The 21,556-nt window shown below is 44.8% G+C and overlaps 1 protein-coding gene across 1 annotated transcript in view; it reads right to left on the bottom strand.

Annotated features, from left to right (window-relative positions):
• Hydin (HYDIN axonemal central pair apparatus protein) overlaps positions 1-21,556 on the bottom strand; it is a 362,032-nt gene that overhangs the window by 120,703 nt on the left and 219,773 nt on the right. The window contains exons 24-28 of the mRNA XM_028891069.2: positions 12,627-12,764; positions 11,765-11,843; positions 8,447-8,557; positions 8,011-8,220; positions 6,685-6,822 (exon numbers count right to left, since the gene is read on the bottom strand). Coding sequence (XP_028746902.2) covers positions 6,685-6,822; positions 8,011-8,220; positions 8,447-8,557; positions 11,765-11,843; positions 12,627-12,764 — 676 coding nt within the window. The remainder of the gene's footprint in view (positions 1-6,684; positions 6,823-8,010; positions 8,221-8,446; positions 8,558-11,764; positions 11,844-12,626; positions 12,765-21,556) is intronic.

The raw sequence follows: 21,556 nt of genomic DNA, 5'->3' as shown, positions 1-21,556 counted from the left end.
TCTGGAAGAGCAGCCAATGCTCTTAACCACTGAGCCATCTCTCCAGCCCCAACTGTGCCATTTTAAAAATAAAGCTTGGGGAAAAAAGCAAAACGTTTTTGGAACCTCAACTGGGAAAGTTATACTAGCCAAATTCTAGTTTCAGAAGTGTCTGTGATTCATTATGATTGGTCTCTTCATAATTTTTGACGCTCCTCGTATGTGTGTGGGGTATGTGTGTGTGTAAAGAAGAGGACAACCTTGGGTGTCACTCCTCAGGGCACGGTGTTGGTTTTTGAGGCAGAGTCTCTCATTGGCATGGAATCCATCAAGCAGGCTAGGTTGGCTGCCAGGGAGCCCCAGGATCTGCCCGTCTCCATCTCCCCAGAGCAAGGATGACAACTGTGCACCACCATGCCTGCCCTTTCTTTTTAAACCTCCCTAGTCCACTTTTTAAAATCTTAGGATTCATATATAGTCTTTGAAGGAAAACTATTGAATGAAGATAAGAACAATAAGGCACAGCATAAATAATATTAAAACAATGACAACATATTGCTATGTACTGATCTATAACTTACTTAGTACACATGTGCTGGGGATACACTAACCCTAGCAGAGTCAATAAACTTATCTCAAATCCCCGCACTGGCAGTGACACTTGCTGTCACAGCTCCCATGAGAAGCCATTGCTCTTCCTCTCCACTCTCAGGCTTCCTTACATCTTATTTCAATCTGCTATTGACGCTCATTCCTGAATTTCACAAGACCCTCACCCTCATGAATCACTGTGTGAGATTATACACATTTGATGGCATGGTGTGTGTGTGTGTGTGTGTGTGTGTGTGTGTGTGTGTGTGTGTGCATGTCCACACTGCACAGTCCAGCTGCAGAGGATGCTGTGCTTGAGTCGGTGGGGTCTATCCTCACACCTTCTTTACCCCTTCTCCTCACTCCTCCCCCGGGCAGTCCACACCGTTATCCTGTTTCCCCCGCATAGCCACCTTCCTGTGCTCAGTGTTCTGAGATGAGGGGAGTCTCAGCTTCTGTCTCCAAAGCTTAGCAATGCATTTTCCAATAAGAACAGTTCTCATGCAATCCTGCCGGGCAAATGTCTCTATTTTGTTATACGCTAAAGTGGCATGGACAATTCTGTATCCTGAAAATATTTATTTTCATGATAAGAACTTGGCTTCATAATGGGAGAGCTGGCATGTAGGGAAAGAAAAACATGCAGAGAAAAATCCCATTCAGACATAAAGAGAAGCCCTAGTTAAAAAAGGGGAGCGGGGCTAGCACAGCAGCTTCAAGGCCCTGGATCCTAGAAAGGGCTCTTACAAGGCTGACCCTTGGTTGGCATCCGGGAGCCAAAGTTCTGGAAGGTTCTTGCCATTTCCTTACCTTGTCCCATCTGTGCCAACAGTACTGCTTCTGTCAGCTCCTTGCTTGCTTTCTGAGGAAATTTTGCTATGTGACAGGCAGAAGCGTCTATGTGACAAGCTTCCAGCAAAAGCCCTGGCAGTCTCTAGTGAGTCCCTGGCAGCTCTCAGGCTGTGGCTGCAGTTTATTACCGGGGGGCTGTGACGATTAATCTTTACCGTCAACTTGCCTGGCTTTAGAATCACCATGGAAACAATCCTGTCTGTGTGTCTGTGAAGGTGTTTTCAGAATGGTTTAATTGAGGAGGTTAGACACAACCTGAATGTGGGCAGCATCACCCCATGGGCTGGCGCCCGGGACAGAGTAAGAATGAGGACGCAAGCTTAGTAACTGGCATGCGTCTCTCTTGATGCTTCCTGGCTGTGGACACTGGCACCAGCAGCCTCAGGCTCCTGCTGCAACGTGGATGATCAGGGCTGCTCCGCATCATGATGGACTACACTCCTTCTTAAACAAGCCTTCCCTTCCACCCGTCTGTCCTTCCTCCCTCTCTACCTCCCTTTTTTCATCCCTCCCATCTCACTGATTTTTTGCCTGGAATTTTGTCACAGAAACGAAAAGAATAACCAAGGCAGAGACTTAGCGTCCTGTGGGGCTGCCTGGCAGGCATCCGCCTCAGGTGTGCCTCGATTCTGACCTTTTGTCTTTGTGCTTCAGCCTTTGATGTTTTCACTTTGTGCCCCTTTGTTGTGATAAATCATAGTTGTGAGACTGACTTATTGCTGAGGCCAAGGAGTCTTCTGGGAGAAGAAGGCACATGTGGCATTTGAACAAGTCTGGCCAGCCTCTCAGAAAGCAGTCAGTTGACAAACCATCCCAGACAACAGAAAGGAAAGGAACGCTCACTTCTTACACCCAAGCTGGTCAGACAAGGCACGAAGAAGGAGGTTTATGGACCAATCACCACTCGCTAACAAAGATGCAAGAATAGTATTAGCTAATACTTATTAGCTAACCGAATCCAAATTATGCACACATATGAGCGGATTTTAAAATGTAGATGGCAGGATATAATGCAGTGTTTTCAATATTTTCTTTCCTTTTTTATTTTATCTAGTAGATCTCAGAATCAAACTAATATTGGTACATCTATGTAACAAGTCTTTCTCTGTCCGCCAGCCAGCTCCCAAATCATGACACGGAAACTTATTATTGATTATGAAAGTCTGGCCTATAGCTCAGGCTTGTTTCTAACTCACTCTTGTAACTTAAATGAACCCATCTCTATTCATCTCTGTGCTGCCCCAGGCTCGTTTACCTTGTCTATGTACTGTCCATCCTGCTTTCCTGCTTCCTCCTTGTCTCCTCATGTCTCCACCCTTCTTCCAGAGTCCTCTGTTCCTAGAAATCCTGCCTAGCTATTTTATTAGCTTTTTATTAAACCAATCAGAGCGACATATCTTTACACAGTGTAATCAAATGTCTTGCAACACATCTAAATTGCTACATCTTTTTTAACTGCTGTATATTATTCTGCCACACAATTTTTTTTTTTTTTTTTTTAACAGTTTTCTTATACTTTTTTCTATCATTGTAGACTGCTCGACTCACAAATACTCCTCTGCTCCGAGTGCTGGATAAAGGTGCGCCACCACCGCCCGGCTCTGCCACACAATTTTAATGCCTTAATATATACAGTTTTAATACCTCAATAGGCATTTAGTTCCAGTGGTTTTTCTTTCTTTCTTTTTTTTTAATTTTGTTTTTCGAGACAGGGTTTCTCTGTGTAGTTTTGTTGCCTGTCCTGGAACTCACTCTGTAGAACAGGCTGGTCTTGAACTCACAGAGATCCTCCTGGCTCTGCTTCCCGAGTGCTGGGATTAAAGGTGTGCACCATCACTGCCCTGCAACAAGTTCTTTTTTTTTTTTTAAATATTACCATTACAATTTATGCAGAAATGAGTCTTATATTTGATTTTGCAAATGTGGGAAGATGTATTTATGATAATTAGATATGAAAAATTTAATCAAAGAGTAATTTTAATAGATACTGCCAAATTTTTCTCCACAGAGTTGCATCAATTCACACTAACAGCAGTCATGTAAACTCAAATGCTTACAAAGGGAAGCTTAAGAAAGAGAAGAGCCGGGTGGTGGTGGCACACACCTCTAATCCTGGAACTCAGAGTTCGAGGCTAGCCTGGTCTACACGGTGAGATCTAGGATAGACACCAAAACTGCACAGAGAAACCCTGTCTTGAAAAAAACAAAACAACAACAAAAAAAGAAAAAGAAAAAAGAAAAAAAAGGAGAAGAAAATGCAGTAATTAGAAAAATACAGAAAAAAATTTAGAAAACTATTAGAGAGAAAATACAAGGAAGGAATAATACCACAAATCTCAATTATACCAATGAGAGCAAGATCAAAACAATAAAATTCAGCAATGCATATTTTATGAGTGAGCAACCTAAACCAAGATGAAACAGGCCATGATAAATGGCACGAGACAAGACTAACAGAAATTGCGATGTTGAGACCAAGTGAAGTGGGTCCAAAGCAGAAGCTATTAAAGATGTGAAAGAGACCATTTAAAATGGGCAAAATGTAGTCTGTGAGGAACATTTAATGGACATAAAATCTTATGTTCCAACACAGAAATGAATATGCATACAACAAACAATTCTTAATCATATATTTTAAAAATTGAGAATGTCATATTTTTAAATCTCTATGGTTTTAAATAAATAAATAGATAGATAGATAGATAGATAGATAGATAGATAGGTATTTTGATCATATTTCTCCCCCCCCTATTTTGCATCTGCATGTGTGTGGGCTGTGTAATGCATATATGGGTGATGGTCACATGTGTGTGAGGCCAGAGGTCGACACTGAGTGTCTTCTTCCATCATCTTCCACCTCACCCATGGAGCCAGGCCTCTTAGTTGAAGCCAGAGCTCAGTGATTTGGCTAGTCTGGCTAGGCAGCTTGCTCTAGGGACTCCCCAGTCTCTGCCTGCTGAGTGCTGAGACAGCAGATGGGCTGCCCACCATCTCCCATGCCCACCAGCATTCACGTGGGTGCTGGGGGTCTGAACTCTGGTCCTCACACTTGCATGGCAAGTGCTCTGTCTACTGAACAATCTCCCCAGCAACAACACACACTTTTCTGTATTTATATACAGCTAAAGTGGAGGAGTTCAAACCCTCTCTGCGTACCATTTAGTCTTAGGAAAGTTAAACAAACAAGACAGAGAAGATTTGAATGCTGTGATTATCCAGTTAATTTCATAGAGATTCATGATAATCTGTACTCTGGAGTCTTGAAAACATGATTTTTCTTGTATTCACTAGTGTTAAAAATCATTTTAGACTCCTAAATACAACAGTGAATGTGCTAAGCAGGAACTGAGAGGCCCACATCCTCTCTGACTCACCAGGCAGTGGTGCTTGCCAAGCCTGATGACCTGAGTTTGATCTCCTGGATCCATGTGGTGGACGAAGACACTGACTGTAAAACTTATCCTCCGACCTCCACACGTGCACTGCGTCCCCCATGAATAAATGTATAAAAATTCTAAAAATGTATTAACTTGGATATAAAAAGAAATATATAATTTAGATGACTTAGAAAAGAATGAAAATTGTGATAGTAGCTATACACATGAATAATATGTCCAGATTTTAAAAAGATTCATTTACCTTTTATTTTATGTGGATGAGTGTTTTGCTCATATGTACGGCTATGAATCATATGCATGGCTGGTGCCTGTGGAGGCCAAAAGAGGGCATCAGACTCCCTGGAACTGGACTTATGGACAGATATGAACTGCCATGTGGGTACGGGGACTCGAACCCCAGTCTTCTGCAAGAGCAGCAAGTGCTCTTCACCACTGATCCATCTCTCCAGCCTGATTTCTTCGTTTAAATTCAATTTGTTATCTTCTGAAAACTCATGAGGTGAGGCTAACGGGTATACTCAGGGAATAAACAACCTTACGCTCCCACTGATTTTTAAGAAACAAAAGTCAGCTTAGGAAGTGAGAAAAATGAAACAGATGCAAATTCAAAAGGTCAGTTAAGGCAAAAGTGGGGGGGGGCAAAGGGAGTGGGCTTAGCAGATACTAACTGGTGTTTGAAAGCCCCAGCCATGACAATTGGGTAGAGTTAATGCACGGACGGGCGCGCAGGTCAAGGACTACAGGGACTGGCGAGGGGCTTGAGTATGGATGATGTGTCAGCGAGAACAGCATTCCTCGTCTCCGGATGGTAAGACTATGAACGGGGGCTGGAGAGACGGCACAGTGGTCCAAAGCACTTGCTGCTCCTAGAGGACCTGAGCCAGGAGCCTCATAACGACCTGTGACTCCAGTTTGAGGGATCTGACGCCCCTCTCTGGCCTCCTTGGCCACTCACACACATACATAAAAATAAAACTTGAAAAAGGATTATGAATAACTATAAATTAATTCTACCCTTTTTATATTTTCTAACTTTTTATAACAATCACGTGTCATCTTCAAGAGGAGAAAAAGTCAACAAAAGTTTTTAAAAACTGTGAGATCACTCTAATATCATCAGGCGCCATTTCCCCTCTTACTTTGGAAACCAGAGAGACCCTTTGCAGGCTGTGAGTGTTTTCATAAATGCAGAGGAAAAGTTGCTTTGGCATGGCTGGTATGGGGGAAGCCCCAGGGAACTACAGGGAAATTTGATGTACTGGTGGGAAATGCGCCCCCCCCCACATTGAAAGAGTATCTCATCATACAGGGTGGCCTTAAATGTAAGGCCCTCCCTCCTATGCCTCCAGGGTACTGGGATTTGAAAGGTGCACCACCACGTCTAACTAAAATGAATTAGTATTATGGGAAAATCCTTAGGTTGTCTCTAATTGATTCCTCATGTGTCCGTGGTATCTGGAAATGGGTAATGTAGGACTTGATCAATGTTCATTTATTGAAGAGTGTTCTATCTTTCTATCACTCTATCTACCCACCCATCAATCCATCTACCGACAGAGGTTCATAGAACCCAGGATGGCCTCAGACTTGCTAAATAGCCGAGACTGGCCTCCATCAAAGCCCTGGTCCTCCTGCTTTGCCCTTGTGAATGCTGGGATTACACATGCGCACCATCATCTCTGCCTCCAAGTTCTCAGTTTTACCTAGAAAAGTCACACCTGTAGTACTGACAGCAGTGCTCCCCGGCCTGGGTGTGGCTCATCTGCTCAGTGTGAGCCCTCTTGGTGTGACTCACCTACCGACCGAGGCAGGATAAGACTGGGTGTGGCTCGTCTGCTCGGTGTGAGCCCTCAGTGTGACTCACCGACAGAGGCAGGATTAGTGGTACTCCAGGGAGCAGGTTCTTTGGTGAAGACCGGTTGCTGTTCAGAACCTTGAACTCAAAGCCAACTTTCCCAATGTTTTTCAGTGTGATTTCTCGTTCCGTGACATGGTCGAACAGCTGGAGGGAGGGTGGGAAGAAGGGCTGTCACCTGTCTGTGGGATGGTGCTCTCGCCCTGACAAAGGGGATCAGCAAATGTGCCCCACAGACGCTCCTTAAGATACTGGTCAATTGGTTGGCCCACTCCATTATCTACTCCATCCATGACCTGCTGGAGTGCATGGAGGGACTGCTCCTGTGGAATGATGACCGCACGATCTCCATAACTGGGGAAACAGCAGGATGTCTGAGAGGCATTTCAGTGAGGGTCCCGTGATGACGGTGTACCAGAGGCCTTGAACCAGACCAATGGCTCATTTCAACAAACATTCTGCAGGTGGGGCTGATTGGACAAAAGGGTCTACTGCGTGACACACCTCAGCTCCCGATGCCACTAGGATGAATGGAAGAGGTGTTGGAAAGACGGAGGAATGAGGTGGTTTTTGTTTGTGTTGTTTTCTTTTTAATTAACTTTTTGGGGGCATGCTGTAGGGGTGAGTGGCATTGACATCACATGGCAGGGAGATTGCTTTTGAAAAGTGAAACCCCAGGCCAAAGGCTGCGCCCACTGAATCAGACCCTGAGTTCTTTACGTACTATAGTGTGGGCAGACCGCTGTAATATTTAGGCACGGCAGCCAGGTGTCCCCCTGCGTGCACATAATCCTAGCCCTTGGGAGGGGGAGATGGGAGGATCAGGAGTGTGAGGTCATCCCTTGGCTGCACAGAGTTTGAGGTAAGCCTGGCTGCATGAGACTCTGTCTCTAAAAACATCAAAACATCAAAACAAAAATTTAGGTATGGCTTGATGAAGTCCCACAGTGTGATTAGAGTGATTCCGAGTGGAACTCAGGTGGGTAACTTGGAAATACTGGGTGCTGCAAGTATGTGGGGTGTGTGGGAGAGGGCAGCAAAAAAAGCCCTGGAGATTGTAAAGGGAGGGGTGTGAGAAAATAGTGTTAACAAGAGAAAGAGAAGAGTCATGGCAGCCTCTGGACTGAAAGACGAGCATCTTCCGATGCTAAACTTGAGACAGTAAGAAAAGCAAAAGAAAAGGATTGCAAATGGGGGTGGGGGACCAGGGTAGGGAAGCTGATCATGGATGAAGGACATGAATGATGAGTGATGGTTCAAGAGAGATTCAAGGGTAAGGACTGCAATCCATGTTTAAGGCAAACCCAGAAAAACCCCACCTGACGTCTGCAGTACCTGTAATCCATAGTTAATGTCCTTAGTGTCAAAGGAGTAGCTGACCAGGGAAGCCTCTCCCTTCAGTATTATTTCATAGGTGGGCCCTCCTTCCACTTCACAAAGAGCTTTGGCCCGTGCGATGATGTCACAGTGTCCATAGAAGGTAAATGATATCTGATGGCTGCTATATGGCCGCAGAACTCCGTAGAGGGGCAGAATGTCGAACACCTGCAGAGAAAGTCATCCCACACGGGAAGAGCTGTCACGGTGATGGGTCTGCAGCAGGGGAGTTAAATTTTGTCAGTGGAGAGACTTATTCCTGACTTCTAATTTGACTCTTGGGCATGTATGAAGGTAACAGTGGAAACACTCTGGTAGACGCTAGTTTCTGATCCAGAGCAGGGGCTTGGAAGCATCAGTGCTGGGTAATTAAGGACCTTGGAATATCACTTACTTCTTCTATTCCAATGGAAAGCATTTCCTCCTGTTCAAAGATCCACAGGGATTCTGGGTAGTCCACCTGGCTCTGGCTTCTTTCTGTTCCTGCTGAGCTGTATTTTATTGCCTAGAAATGAAAGAGGGAGGAAAAGCTAGCAAGCACGTGCAACTCATCAATGCATACTTCTCCATCCCTTTGAGAAAGTGGAAACACAGCAAATATGGTGAAAAGAACAGGACACATGGGTGTGTGTGTGTGGAGTGTTGGCTCAGTGGCTAACAGCAGGTACTTCTATTACAGAGGACCTCAGTTTCGGATCCTAGCACCCATGTTGAGTTGTTCAGAGGTACCTATAACTCCCGTTCAAGAGATCTGGCTCTCTCTTCTGGCCACCACAGGCACTGCACTCATGTGCATATATCCTCCCCAGCACAAGTTTATGTAAGTGAAAGTATCTTTTAAAAAACTGGACATTTTTTCCTATGACAATAATTGGACAATGCCCAAAATGTACATATATGGATATGTACAATAGAGTTATTTTAACAGGGGAGCTCTGAAAACAAGCTGTCTGCCCACCAGGGATAGCTCGCTTTAAATAAAGTGTGCGTGGTACCTCTCCATTCATGGAGGATGACCCAGTATGTATTTGTGGACCAGGAATGATACATACAACATGCTCTTGAGAGGAAAGGTGGTTTCATTCAAGTAAAATCGCAGAGGGCTCATGTGAGCCACACTCTGAAGGCATGAGTGGGTGTAAACTCATTCTGAGGTTTGCATATGCAAAACAGTATCTGGGAGACTGCTAAGCATCTCAGTAGTATTTTTCTTTTGAATGAAGGGATTCAAAGGAGTTTTGCTTTGATTTTTCTGTACTGCATGAATTTTTGATGACAAGCATCTCTGAGGATGGAAATGAATGAACATTCAGAAGACAAGTATGTGAAATTAAAAAGTAGGGAAAGATTTAAGGAAGGAAATTACAATCAATTAATAGGTTATAGTACACATATATGAATGAGTCTCTGTCCTGTGTATATATGTCTATCTATCTATATCTCACATGATGGAATAGTCTTCAAGAGCATCATTTAGAATATTAAAAGTAGTTGATACATATTCATGATACAAATAAAAAATATTTGAAAAGTTATATAGCTAAAAAAATAATACTTCCACCAAAATTCCTTACTCTTCCGTTGTCTCTTAGGTAACCACTGTTTGGGTTTTTGATAGGGTCTACCTGATTATTTTCTTCTTTTGACTAATTTTTAAAAATTTATTTAAAAACACTTTTATGTATTTATGCATGCATTTGAGAATGGGTAAGTGTACAAGTGGAGGTGTCCATGGAGGCCAGAGACGATGCTATGGAGCTACAGGTGGTTGTGAGCCTCCTGATGTGGGTGCTGGGAATGTCCTCTGGAAGAGCACTAAGTGCTCTTAACTGCTGAGTCACCTCTTCAGTCTTTATTGGACTAAGACTTATGGACGACATTCTATGCAGCAGTTCTAGGTTCTGGGGATAAAATGGTAAACAGAACAGGAAAAAGAAAACCCCTGCACTCACGATGCTCCTAATTCTTAGATATTCTATGCATAAGCAAATATATCTATGTCACCATTTAAGAAACATAGAGACTGCCAAGTCTCCCAGCTAGACTGCCTCACACATGCATCCCCTCACAAAAGAGGCAAAGGGCAATGGTTCTCACCAACAGAGACAATGTAAAAAAATGGTTACAACTGTGCAAAGCATACTTAGTGCTCAATATGTGCTAGTTGTTGGGGCTGGAGAGATGGCTCAGTGGGTAAAATCAATGCCTGCTCTTGCAGGGATCTGGATTCTATTCCCAGCACCCACTTGACAGCACATAACCATCTGTTCAGTTCCAGAGGGTCTGATGCCCTCTACTGGCCTCTGTGGGCACTGCACACACATAGTGCACATACACACATGTAGGCAAAAAATCACATATATAAACAATTTTAAAAAGTAACTATTAGTTTTTGTTTTTATATATTTTTGTCTTGGCTTAAAAGGTAGCACACTGTGTGCCCATTTTCTCCTAATACTTTTTTATTTGATACTTCAGAGTTTATACCAAACTAGCAGAGAACCTACTGGGTTTTTACAATAGAATTCCATTCCATAGCTCTGCCTTGTGTAGATGCAATTTAGTTTATTCAGTTAATCTCCTGTTGGAAGAATTGTTGTTTCCAAAACATTCTTGTTCTTTTAAACAAAGCTGTGAAGTACAAGGCTAGTTGTATCTTCATATAAACACAGGGGCATGTCTGGAGAATAATTGAGAAGAAGTATGCATTTTAAACATTGATATACCTTCCGAGTTACATGTCACAGAGGTTATACCAATGTGCACCCCTGCCTGTACATATGGACATCTTTGCTCATGTGTATTCTTTGTCATGACTGTGTCTTAGCATGGATATACAGTAATTCATTTTGCATTTTTTTTCAATTTTCTTTTTTACTATTTCTAAGGTGTAATTAAGAAAACATCTTTCTGGTGGAGAACTTTGTGTCTCCAATGGTTTTCTTAGTCTATCATTCTAGAGGAAGTATCTAAGTGTGTATATTCTATATATGGGAGTGTGGGATATGGGCATATGTGTGTATGGGAGTGTGTACGTATATGTATGTATGTGTCTATGTTTATTGTGCTCATATGTGAGCACAGGTGCCTGTGCACATGTGTGTATATGTATGTGGAAGTTAGGGGTCAATGTTTACATCTTGATCACTCTCTACCTTTTTTTTTTTTTTTTTTTTTTTTTTTTTTTTTTTTTTTTTTTTTGAGAGAGTCTCTTACTGAATCCGGAATTCACCAATTCAGCCAGACTGTAGGCTTCTACCTGTCTCCACAGCCATCCCACCAGTGCTGGGACTGCACAGAGATTGGCTTTTCCACGGGTGCTGGAGACCTGAACTCAGCACTCACGCTTGCACAGCGGGCACTTTACCTTCTGAGCCATTTCCCTGACCCACAGCCTGAGACTTGCCTTTGCATACACTACACTGTTCCTGAGGAATACGTCTCCATTAGCAGCCTCTTGGCGGGGAGAGGGAAGAGCATGTGACCCCCCAGCCTTGGAGATCCCAATTTTTCACTTCCAGAAATTGTGTTCTGAGGTACCCTGGGCTCTCACTGAGGTGCTCACTCTGGGGTGAGGGGACCTGGACAAAGCTCTTCAGCCTCATGCCAGCCCCACCCCCAGCATTACACTTGGCACTCTGATCCTCGATCTTCTCTGCTTTGGGAAGGACTTTTTACTTGCTAACCCTGCCCAGGAGCAAAGGAATCATACTTCTGAGATCATGGTGGATGCTGTGGGCTTTTTGATTTCTCTTTCTTCAGGTCCAGCTTCATCATCCATAAGAATAGTCCTGGAGAGTTTAAGGAAATGAAAGGATCACTCACTTGATAGCCATCACCATCAGCCCGGCTGTATCTCCCACTCTCCTCTTCCTCTCTGCCATAGCCAAGAACAATACAGAGTACCACTCAAGAGACACTTTCTCTAAGAGATCAGATAGCAGTGCTCAGCTGTCCTCTGCCTTCAAATGTGTAGCATGGGCCTTTACACTGCTCAGTTTCCCGGAGGCCGCCCTTTCCTGGGGCATCAAGTTCATGTCCTACTTAAAAGGCATCCTGGAAATCATGGGCAATTCTTCAGACAGTTTGGACAGTCCTCAATGTTCAAATTCATAAGTTTTTATTTTGTTTTTGAGACTGTCACTATGTAGCCCAGGCTGGCCTCAAGCTCATAATCCCCCTGCCTCAGGCTCCCGAGTACTGGCATGACAGGCCTGTGCCACCATACCTACCTGAATTTCACAATTACTTAGAGAATTTTGTTGTGAGAATACAGTGTTGGATAGATAGATAATGATGTTATTTTCTGCATTCTACCCAGAGTCCTATCTTGTCTGCAGAGCTTTGCTCTGTGGAGGGGCAATGGGAAGGAAGGACTCAGTCCCCCAGGGTTAAGAACTCTTTACCCCACCTGAGAGCAGAGAGCCAGTGGTGGGCCTAACACAGAATCCACTCATCTAACTGCTGACTAATGTATGGCTGAGTGGACAAGTGAGGGATGGGCGTCGAGAATGCTAAATTCAGTGAGAGAAAAGAATGTTAAGGACAACCCCACACTGGTTTTGCCTACTTACTTAATGGAATCACTGAAGTCCACCTCAGTGGACTCTACCATCACTGGGGCTGCAGGCGAGCTGGCAGTGATTGAGGTTGCTGGGATGGACTCCATCTGGGACATCATAGCACTGTAGGGCTTGATACAGGGTGCAAACCTACCAAGGCAAGGAGGCATCAGAAATTGCAAATTGTTGACCCCGGGCTCTCATTGTCATCCTATACTGGAAAGATCTAGAAGAACAGCCTTGAGTCCTCTCTTGTACTTGTCTTCAAATCTCAACAGTCACTCCTAAAATTTTTGGGGACCACCCATCTCAGCCTGGATCCAGGATTTCCCCTCTGAGCATACACAGACTCCTGGGATTCCCCTCTCCCATGTTTTCCTTCTCAAGCCCCACCCCCAGGACTTGTTCCTAACAGGGTGCCATATACAGTGCATTGCCTGAACTGCGTGGCCAGGCCTAGACATGAATGATGAGGGTCTGCTCCCAGACAACCAGAAAGCAGAGCTGGGACTAGGGTGATGCATGTGAGGCACTTCCTGTTGGGATCCTGAAAAAAAAAAATGACTCCATCCCTTACAAGGCTGAGTCCGCAGCACCTTGCTTAGCACATCCCAGTGCTGGCTCTATTGATGAGCATTGCTGCCACTCAAGTCCTGAGTAAAGGGGCTGCACTTGCTGGTATTGAAGCCCATGTGTTCAGGTTTCACTCACTGGATTAGAAAGGTCTTTGTATGTGATCAAGCCCAAGGCTCACTCCCATTCCTCTTTTTCTAGGCACACAAGACTTTGTTCTGTCCTGTTCCTCTTCCTCCCCTCTCTCTTACTATAAGTTCCAACCCAGTTCACTTATTTAATCCTCCCAGCCCCATCTGTACTCAGGCTCAACAGAAGGTCCTGATATTGTTAGAAATGCTATATGTATTTCTATTATTTATACCATTCATTTAACATGTAATGCAATTTCTGATCCTTGAATTTATTATTACAACTATTAGTATATAAAGAAATGAAAGTAGTTAGACATACAATAGAACTTGTATCATATTAATATGTTTTAAAAATTGAGCAAGATTTTAGACAGTCATCTTCAAACCTTCAGAGATCTACAGAATATGCATTTAAAATGTTTTAATAACTTAGAAAATTTTTCCTATTTTCCCTTTGTGTGGAATGTTGTTCTGTATGCTGTGAATGTGTGTTGCTCTGATTGGTTGATAAATAAAATGCTGATTGGTCAGTAGCCAGGCAGGAAGTATAGGCAGGATAAGCAGACAAGGAGAATGCTGGGAAGAAGAAGGCTGAGTCAGGAGTCACCAGCCAGACACAGAGAATGCAAGATGACAAGGCAGAACTGAGAAAAGGTACCAAGCCACGTGGCTAAACATAGATAAGAATTATGGGTTAAGTGTAACAGCTAGTCAGTAATAAGCCTGAGCTAATGGCTGAGCAGTTATAGTTAATATAAGCCTCTGTGTGTTTACTTGGGGGATGCTAATGGGAGAGATTTGTTCTGTTGGCCAGCCAGGACACAGGAAAACTTCCAGCTATACCTTTGCAGAAGGAAAGTCTCTCCAGCTCATCACAGCTCACTTTCCACTGAGGCCTGGAGTGTGGTTTCCTAAATTGCAGTACCCCATTATGACCTTTGATTTCTGCCTCTCAGTATTACCTACTAAAGCAACTTTATTGAGGTGCAATTTACTTACAAAACAAACTCATCAGCATATTGTTTGACAAAATTTTACAAATACACAGACCCAAGAACCTACTGCCACATGTGTAGATAGTTTATCATCTCCTCAAAAGTTACATAGCATCCTTGTAGATTTGAGCTTTATGGCATGGTAGATAAGTTATGCCCACAGTTTCATAGAAATGGAGTCTGGCATCTATGCTTACTGCTGCCTGACTTCTTTGGTTCAACAAAAAATGTTCTGAGATTAGTGTTGTTATGTGGAACAGTATGTTTTTAAAAATGGAGTAGTACTCCATAGTATGGTTACTTATCTATCTTCTTGTTGATGGACACCCAAGCTGTTTCTAGATTTTGGTGCTGCTAATCAAGTTGCTATGAGCATTTGTGTGTGAGTCTTTCTGTGGACACATGTTTATTCTCTGCTTTGATTTGGATCTGGTATGCTCCCCCAAAGGTTCATGTGTTAAAGCTTGGTCTGCAGCTCGGTGCTACTCATAGGTGGTGGAAGTTTTGGGAGGTAAGGCCTGGGAGGCCTTTGGGTCACTGAGGATGTACCATTAAAGGGGGTAGTAGAAGGCTGCTCTCTTCTTCCTCTCTTTGCCCCATGGCTCATGATGAGGTAAATGGTTTTAGTCTGCCTTATATCCCCACCATGACGCATTGCTTTGTCACAGGCCCAAAAGAAACAAGACAAACTAACTATGGACTGTGCCTCTAAAACTGTGAGCCAAAACAAACCCTTTCTTTTATAAGATGATTGGCTCAGGTGCTTGTCATAGTAATGGGAAACTGACCAACTCATTCTTTTTAGATGCGTTCCTTTGTAGGAAACTGCTGATTACATGGTCTCTGCATATTTAACATTAAAGGAAACCGCCAAACAGTTACACTTGGTATTCAAATTAGTTTAAGCTATTCAATGTTTACCTGGTGGCAGCATACTACATATACACTAGTAGGCTTATATTAAGGGAATGCTTTATGTGATTACTACGAATAGAATCCTAGTTTTAATTCATTTCAAAATTCAACAGGAGAATTAAAAAAAAAATTGTTATTTATTTGCCTAGTGAAGGCTCTGAGCAGAGCATTGCCTACTGTTTGTAGGAAGCAAGATCAGTTTACTTCCCCTTGTGGAAACCCGGGGCTGGCACCATCTGTAACTGGGCTCATTACAGAGCCACGGGCATTTGGAGGGCAGGGTCTTCTCAGCCCTGCAGCACAAACTCTATCACACAGAGACTGAGCTCAATGGACATTCGATTGGCGGGCAGGGTAGGTAGTTAAATGAGAACAGGAGAGCGGTGTGCTGCACTCACACCCCCAGCCTAGGATGCTCTTAGCTTTCCAGAGCTCTCATTGGCCTTGTTCTAGATCAGACATCTTTAGCTGACTTTGATTTCTTGGCAGAGACTCTTGGTTGGGTGGGTACAAAAAAAAATCTGAGAAACTTGATGCAATAAAGATGCTTGGCCCCATCCTTGGGCAGATTCAGGTCTAGGGTAGGGCCCAGGGGTTGGTTTTCACTTGTCCCAGGTGCTTCCAGTGATGAGCAGCCACCATGGGTGGGAAGTCACTGTGATAGCTCAGGATAGAGCTGATAATTAATGTGGGGTTAACACTGTAGCCTTGCCAGCTAGGGACAGTGAGAACCAGCAGAGGACCATCCTAAGCACTTATTAAATCACCCCAGGTCAGCAGAGATGCCTGGGGGGACCCTCCGCTGGGTCAACATGCATAGAATAGCACTCTCTCATTCAACATTGGCACTCCCCTGCCTGGGATGTCTTCCAGATTGAAAAGGGAGCATGTGGGGATGTCTGTCAAGGAAAAACACAAAGCTGTGGAGTGTCTGCGCACCCGGGGAAAAACAACACCTTGACAGGGAAGTGAGAGGTCTCTTGGAAACAACCAAGAGAGTTTAATGCAACGAGACCTTGAGCAGAATGGAGGCCTTAACTTATTAAAACCTGCCTCCCTCCTCATTCAAACTCAACATTGGTCTAACTTTTCCCCCAAAATAAGATTCTTTTCCCCTTCAGGTATAGATGATTGCTTTCCTGTCATGCTGGCTCTCACAGGATTAGATTCCATTATTTTTAAAAGAGAGTGTGCAGCAATCAAGGAAAATCAATATTGCTCCAATTCTAGAAGAAAAGCTGGAGACGCCAGGAGAAGACACTCCCTTGGGCCACGACAGCGTCCTCTGAGTGTCAAACATGGGCTGATGAGCAGCACTGAGCCTGGCTCAGGAGGCTCGTGGGTAAGGATCAATATAAACCTTTGTGCTACACAGTGAGAAAAGTCCACCACGCTCAATACCCTCCCCGCTGCCGCCGCCGCCAGCAAGCTGCACCACGACAAAACAAAAGCTTAAGAACAAGCTCAGGTGCATGGTGGAGTTTTCGGCTATGTGTAGATGGGAGGCGAAGGTCAGACATACACTCAGGTCTGGGCAGTGAGATCCAGGCAGAGGGCAGAAAACCTGGTGGTCAGGACAGGGAACTTCGCAAGACACACAGTGACTGCTAGTTTGTTTATTCATTACATTTGGGTTCTGGAAGCGCCCCTTACTGAGGGTCTGAACAGCCTCTGGCCTTATGTAAAGGCCTGCAGATGGGCTTCCTCTGGCTGGACAAAGAGAACCAGCACATGTTATTTTCCAAATTGATGATATAGATGTGGATGGCCCATATCTAGATCCCCCTGCTTAGGAGGATGTGCTCACTGCCTGAGGCTGTGGGTGCTGGGAACACCTTGCTCTGATCAGATAGAAATGGCCTTACAGCACCAAGAATTTCTCAGGAAGTTATGTCTTCCTGTAGGAAGGGCTCTCAGGTAGGCGAAGGGTGTGGTACTCTAAGGCCTCAGTCAGCCTCCTCATCTGTGAGTGGGACAAACTCTGGCGATCAACCCACTCTGCAGAGCTCCCTGTGTGATTGGCTGAGGTTGGAGTACTTTTTAAACCACATCTCCCCTCACTCCCGTACAGTTTCTCCTGAGGCTTTTCCCTCAATACATTACTGCCAGAACCACCATCCTAGCCTCTGCCCGGAAGGAATCCACCACACTGTCGCACAGTTCCAGAGGGGAGAGGCCCTGGCTTCCAGGGACCCCAAGGCCAGGGGGTCAGAGGTAGACATCACAGTGGCTGTACCTGAGTGCACAGTGCTCTGACGAAGCTCTTCATGGCCAGACTTCCTACTCTTTCCCTACTGTCCTGAGCCTTCCCACTCTCCGCTCTCCTCACCTGCCCAGTTCTCAGTGAAATTCTCTAAGCACCAAGAAAGGCCTTCCTCATTGTCGGCCTATGGAACATGCGCTCCCTCTGCACCCCGCACCTTTATTCAGTTCATATCCATGTAACGTTTAAGCCTTAGCTTCACTGTTTTCATTGGGGGCGTATTCCCTGACCCCGAGGCCAAGTTATGGGGTCATATTCATGCTTCCATAGATAGTACATTATAATCCACTCAGCAGCCAGGCCTGTCTCCACCACCACTGTCCCTAGCATATGATGCTGTATCAAGTTTCAAGATGATGCCCAGCCAACATTTACTGAATAAGAAATCCTATTCAAAAGTCCTATAAGGCTGAGGAGATGGCTCAGCAGTTAAGAGTTCTTGCTGCATAAGCGTGAGGATCAGAATTCACGTTCCCCAGACCCCATGTGAACGCTGGGTGGGTGTGGAGGCCTGACTGTAATGCCAGTGCTCAGAAGGCAGAACGGGGGGGGGGGGGGGGGGGGCTGGAGCAAGCTGGCTACTTAGGCTAGCTGAACCAGTGAACTCCAGGTTCAGTTGAGAGACCCTTCCTGAATAAATGAAGTGGAGAGGGATTAGGGAAGATTCCTGATGTCCACTTTGGGTCTTCACATGCCTGTGAATGCACATGCACCTACATGCTGACGGGCACACTCACACACACCACACTCACATATATGTGAGAGGGAAATGACTTCTTAACTTTCCTGCATTCAGAAGGGTTACAGAGATCTTGTTTGGGGCCTGGGGAGATAGTTCAGTGGGTAAAACGTTTCTGGGCAAGTCCAAGGACCTGAGTTCTGACCCCCCAACACTCACATACAAGCTGGTCGTGACGGTACACTTCTTGTAACCCTTGTGCTGGAGGGCTGCAAGGAGACAGACGGCGTTCGGGGCCTGCCAACCAGGCCAGCTGAGATGACAAGCTCTGGGTTTCTGGAGAGAACCCGCCTTAGAAAGTAAGGCAGGGAGTGACAGCTGAAGTTGGCCTCTGGCTCCCCCATGCGCATACATACAGACGACCACACATGGACGCCACACATGGACGCCACACATGTACATGTACTATCTTGTCTTCTCTAAGCATTGCGTTGGATGATGTAAAAATGACCCCAGTGATCTCTCCAATTCCTATAAACACAGATCTTTGCAAGAAAATGTTGCTCTGTTCCATCATTAGGGAGAGTCTATTTCCTTCAGACCCTGAATCTCGTCTTGACTTCTCTGGGCAATGATAATGCATTAGAAAATGTGATGTAAACAGCTAGTTGACCATCTAAGTGCCATGATTAATATATATTTACTATATCTTAGGGTTAAAAAAATCTCTTCTTCCTCTTGTTTCTGCTTCTCATTTTGAACAGTTCTCTCTCTCTTCCTTCCTCTTTCTTTTATTTTCCTCCCCCTCCCTCCTTCCCTCCCTCCCTCTGAATCTCTCTAACATAATCTACTGATCCTTCCTGCTTCTAAAGGGAGTAGATGAAAACCATTGCTTTGAACTATACTACTAGATGGCATACTTTCCCGCTTCCTAAACTCAAAGTCCCTGGCACACTCCAGCATTTACTGCCTATATTTGTGGGGTGTTTTTTTTTTTTTTAATGGTTTTTAGAGACAGGGTTACTTTGTGAAACTTTGGAGCCTGTCCTGGAACTCGCTCTGTAGACCAGGCTCACAGAGATCCGTCTGACTCTGCCTCCCGAGTGCTGGGATTAAAGGTGTGTGCCACCACCACCGGCTATATTTGTGGTTTTTACATCGAAGTTCTTCCTACATGGAAAATCAAATGACAGAAACAGATGTGGCTGCTGGAACCTTCCCTGCTGGCATTCATTCTTGCTCTGCCACACGAAGAGGGGGAAGCCAACCATAGACACAACCATTATGGGAAGCAGCCTGCCTCAGCCCTCGGATGTCATTGTGTTTCCAGTGCTTCCGACTGGCCATGTGTGCCAAGGGGAAGGTAGTGAGAGCTGAGAAGCTGAAACTCAAATCCCTTAGGTCTTAGGGCTGGACACCATAGTCTTTGAAGTACTCAGGAGGGTTTCTCACAAAGTGACTGTCCTTTGGGGCCACCAGGGGGATCTTAACAAATTGACACTCAAGATACAACTGCAGAAATTGGGTTAACTCAGCCTTAGTCCATTAGGAACCTCTGCCATGTTCCACTGTGCGTTCAAGGCTGAGGAGTCATGACCCCACGGTGGTGGGAAGAAAGATGGTGGAGAAGTACATGGGAAATGGGAGCCTGTGTTAGGTAACCACAGGCAACCTTGTTCACCAGCATCCTGCCAGGTACCACTAAGCACTGAATAAGCACTACCCAATTTGATCTCCATGCCACAAGTCCCATCACTTTTCAAATGACAAAACAGAAGCAAGCAATTTACTGAGCTGTGCTGGACTGACCCAAAGCTCACACTCTTAACAGCTTCACTGGCAGCCCTCCTGAGCCACAGGCATGAATGTTCCTGGATTGCTTCATGCCAGGCCACCCTCTTGGTGGCAAGTCACAAAACAGGCCTTCCATGTCGGAAGACATCACAATCCCCCACACAAGGAACTTGTAATTCGTTGTCTGGAACCTTCCCTGGTAATCTAAGGAAAAGAAGACATCACTGACCTTGCCCTTGGGGAGATGTTTCCGGAGTTTAGGTATGAGAGGAGTTGGAGAAGACAGTTAACAGAATCTACCTTGAAGCTCTCTTCAAGGGATTTCTGTGAGACACAGCCACTTCTACGAAACTCCAGAAGGTGTCCCCACTGCTACATACTCTCGGAAGGGCTGCACCGAGCAGGTAGACTGTAAAATCTCATGCTAAGCTTCAAAGCACTTGAAAAATACGTTCAAAACAGGAAAGCTTCAAGTCAGTTTCTTTGCTGGGCTCCCATAAAGGTAGCTTACTTTGGGGGACTTTTAATTAATATGGATACATAGACATATGAGCTCCTTATGAATCCTATCACTAAGGGAGCCAGGCAAACCTGATCTGGTCAGGGATCAGATCTGCACTGATACTCTCCACTGACTTCTTTAGAAGCCAGCTTAGCTCTCATTGAATCTCTGTGAGGATGACATTCACTGCTGATACTAAAGACACTCAGAAAATGCTTTAAAAGGAGTGAACCTGTAACAAGGTGACCAGGGGTCTTTATGACACCATGAAAGCAGGACAAAAAAAAAGTTTTATAGCACTCAAAACTGAAATGAAAAATACCCTAACTTGTTCATCTGTGGGGAGGCAGCTGGCACGTCAGGAAACCAGAGTATACTGAATTACAAATAGAACTGGACGGCAGAGACTCAACCTGCGGACTACTTTTAAGTTCTATATAGAATAGGCCAAAGACCTCCCCTCCCTTTGCTTGAAACCTTGGGTTGCTCGAATGTTTGTTTCTGGAAGCTCAGATTTGAGAGCCGGCTGATGGTTCTCTCAGGTGCTGAGGTTAATCTGGCCCTCTGGTCAGATTCTTCACAGCAGGAGAGGACATTCTTGGTAGGTGGGCTATAGGAAGTCCTGGAGCCTCCTGGGGGCTCTGAGGACACCAAAGAGGGGCTGACCTATTGTTTTCTTTTGCAGCGGACCTCAGTTTTACTACCTATTTGTAACAGGAATGATGCAGCATATAGCGTTTGCATACAGCATGTGATCTCACACTAAGAAGAGATTGGGGAGCTGCCTTGGGACACACACACACACACACACACACACACACACACACACACACACACAGGGCTTCACCTGGCTAATGCAGTCATCACTGACTTGTAGAGAGGTGGTTTCGGTTTCATGACTCAAAGCACCTAAGGTTGGGTTGGGGAATTGATAGGATAGTTATTCCATTTTCTTCCATCACCTGTGACAGAACCGGTGACCAGCCGAAGAGGAAGAAGAGAAGGGCTGAGACACGGTGCTGTCATGCTGAGAGCGAAGGACAGACGGGGAGTGTAAGGCTATGAGGAGCCAGAGGAGATTGTTCAG

The sequence above is a fragment of the Peromyscus leucopus genome, chromosome 5 (genome assembly GCF_004664715.2).
Source record: "Peromyscus leucopus breed LL Stock chromosome 5, UCI_PerLeu_2.1, whole genome shotgun sequence".
Classification (NCBI taxonomy): Eukaryota; Metazoa; Chordata; class Mammalia; order Rodentia; family Cricetidae; genus Peromyscus; species Peromyscus leucopus.
Note: the sequence above shows the minus strand (reverse complement) of the source record. Positions and strands in the feature narration are given on the sequence as shown.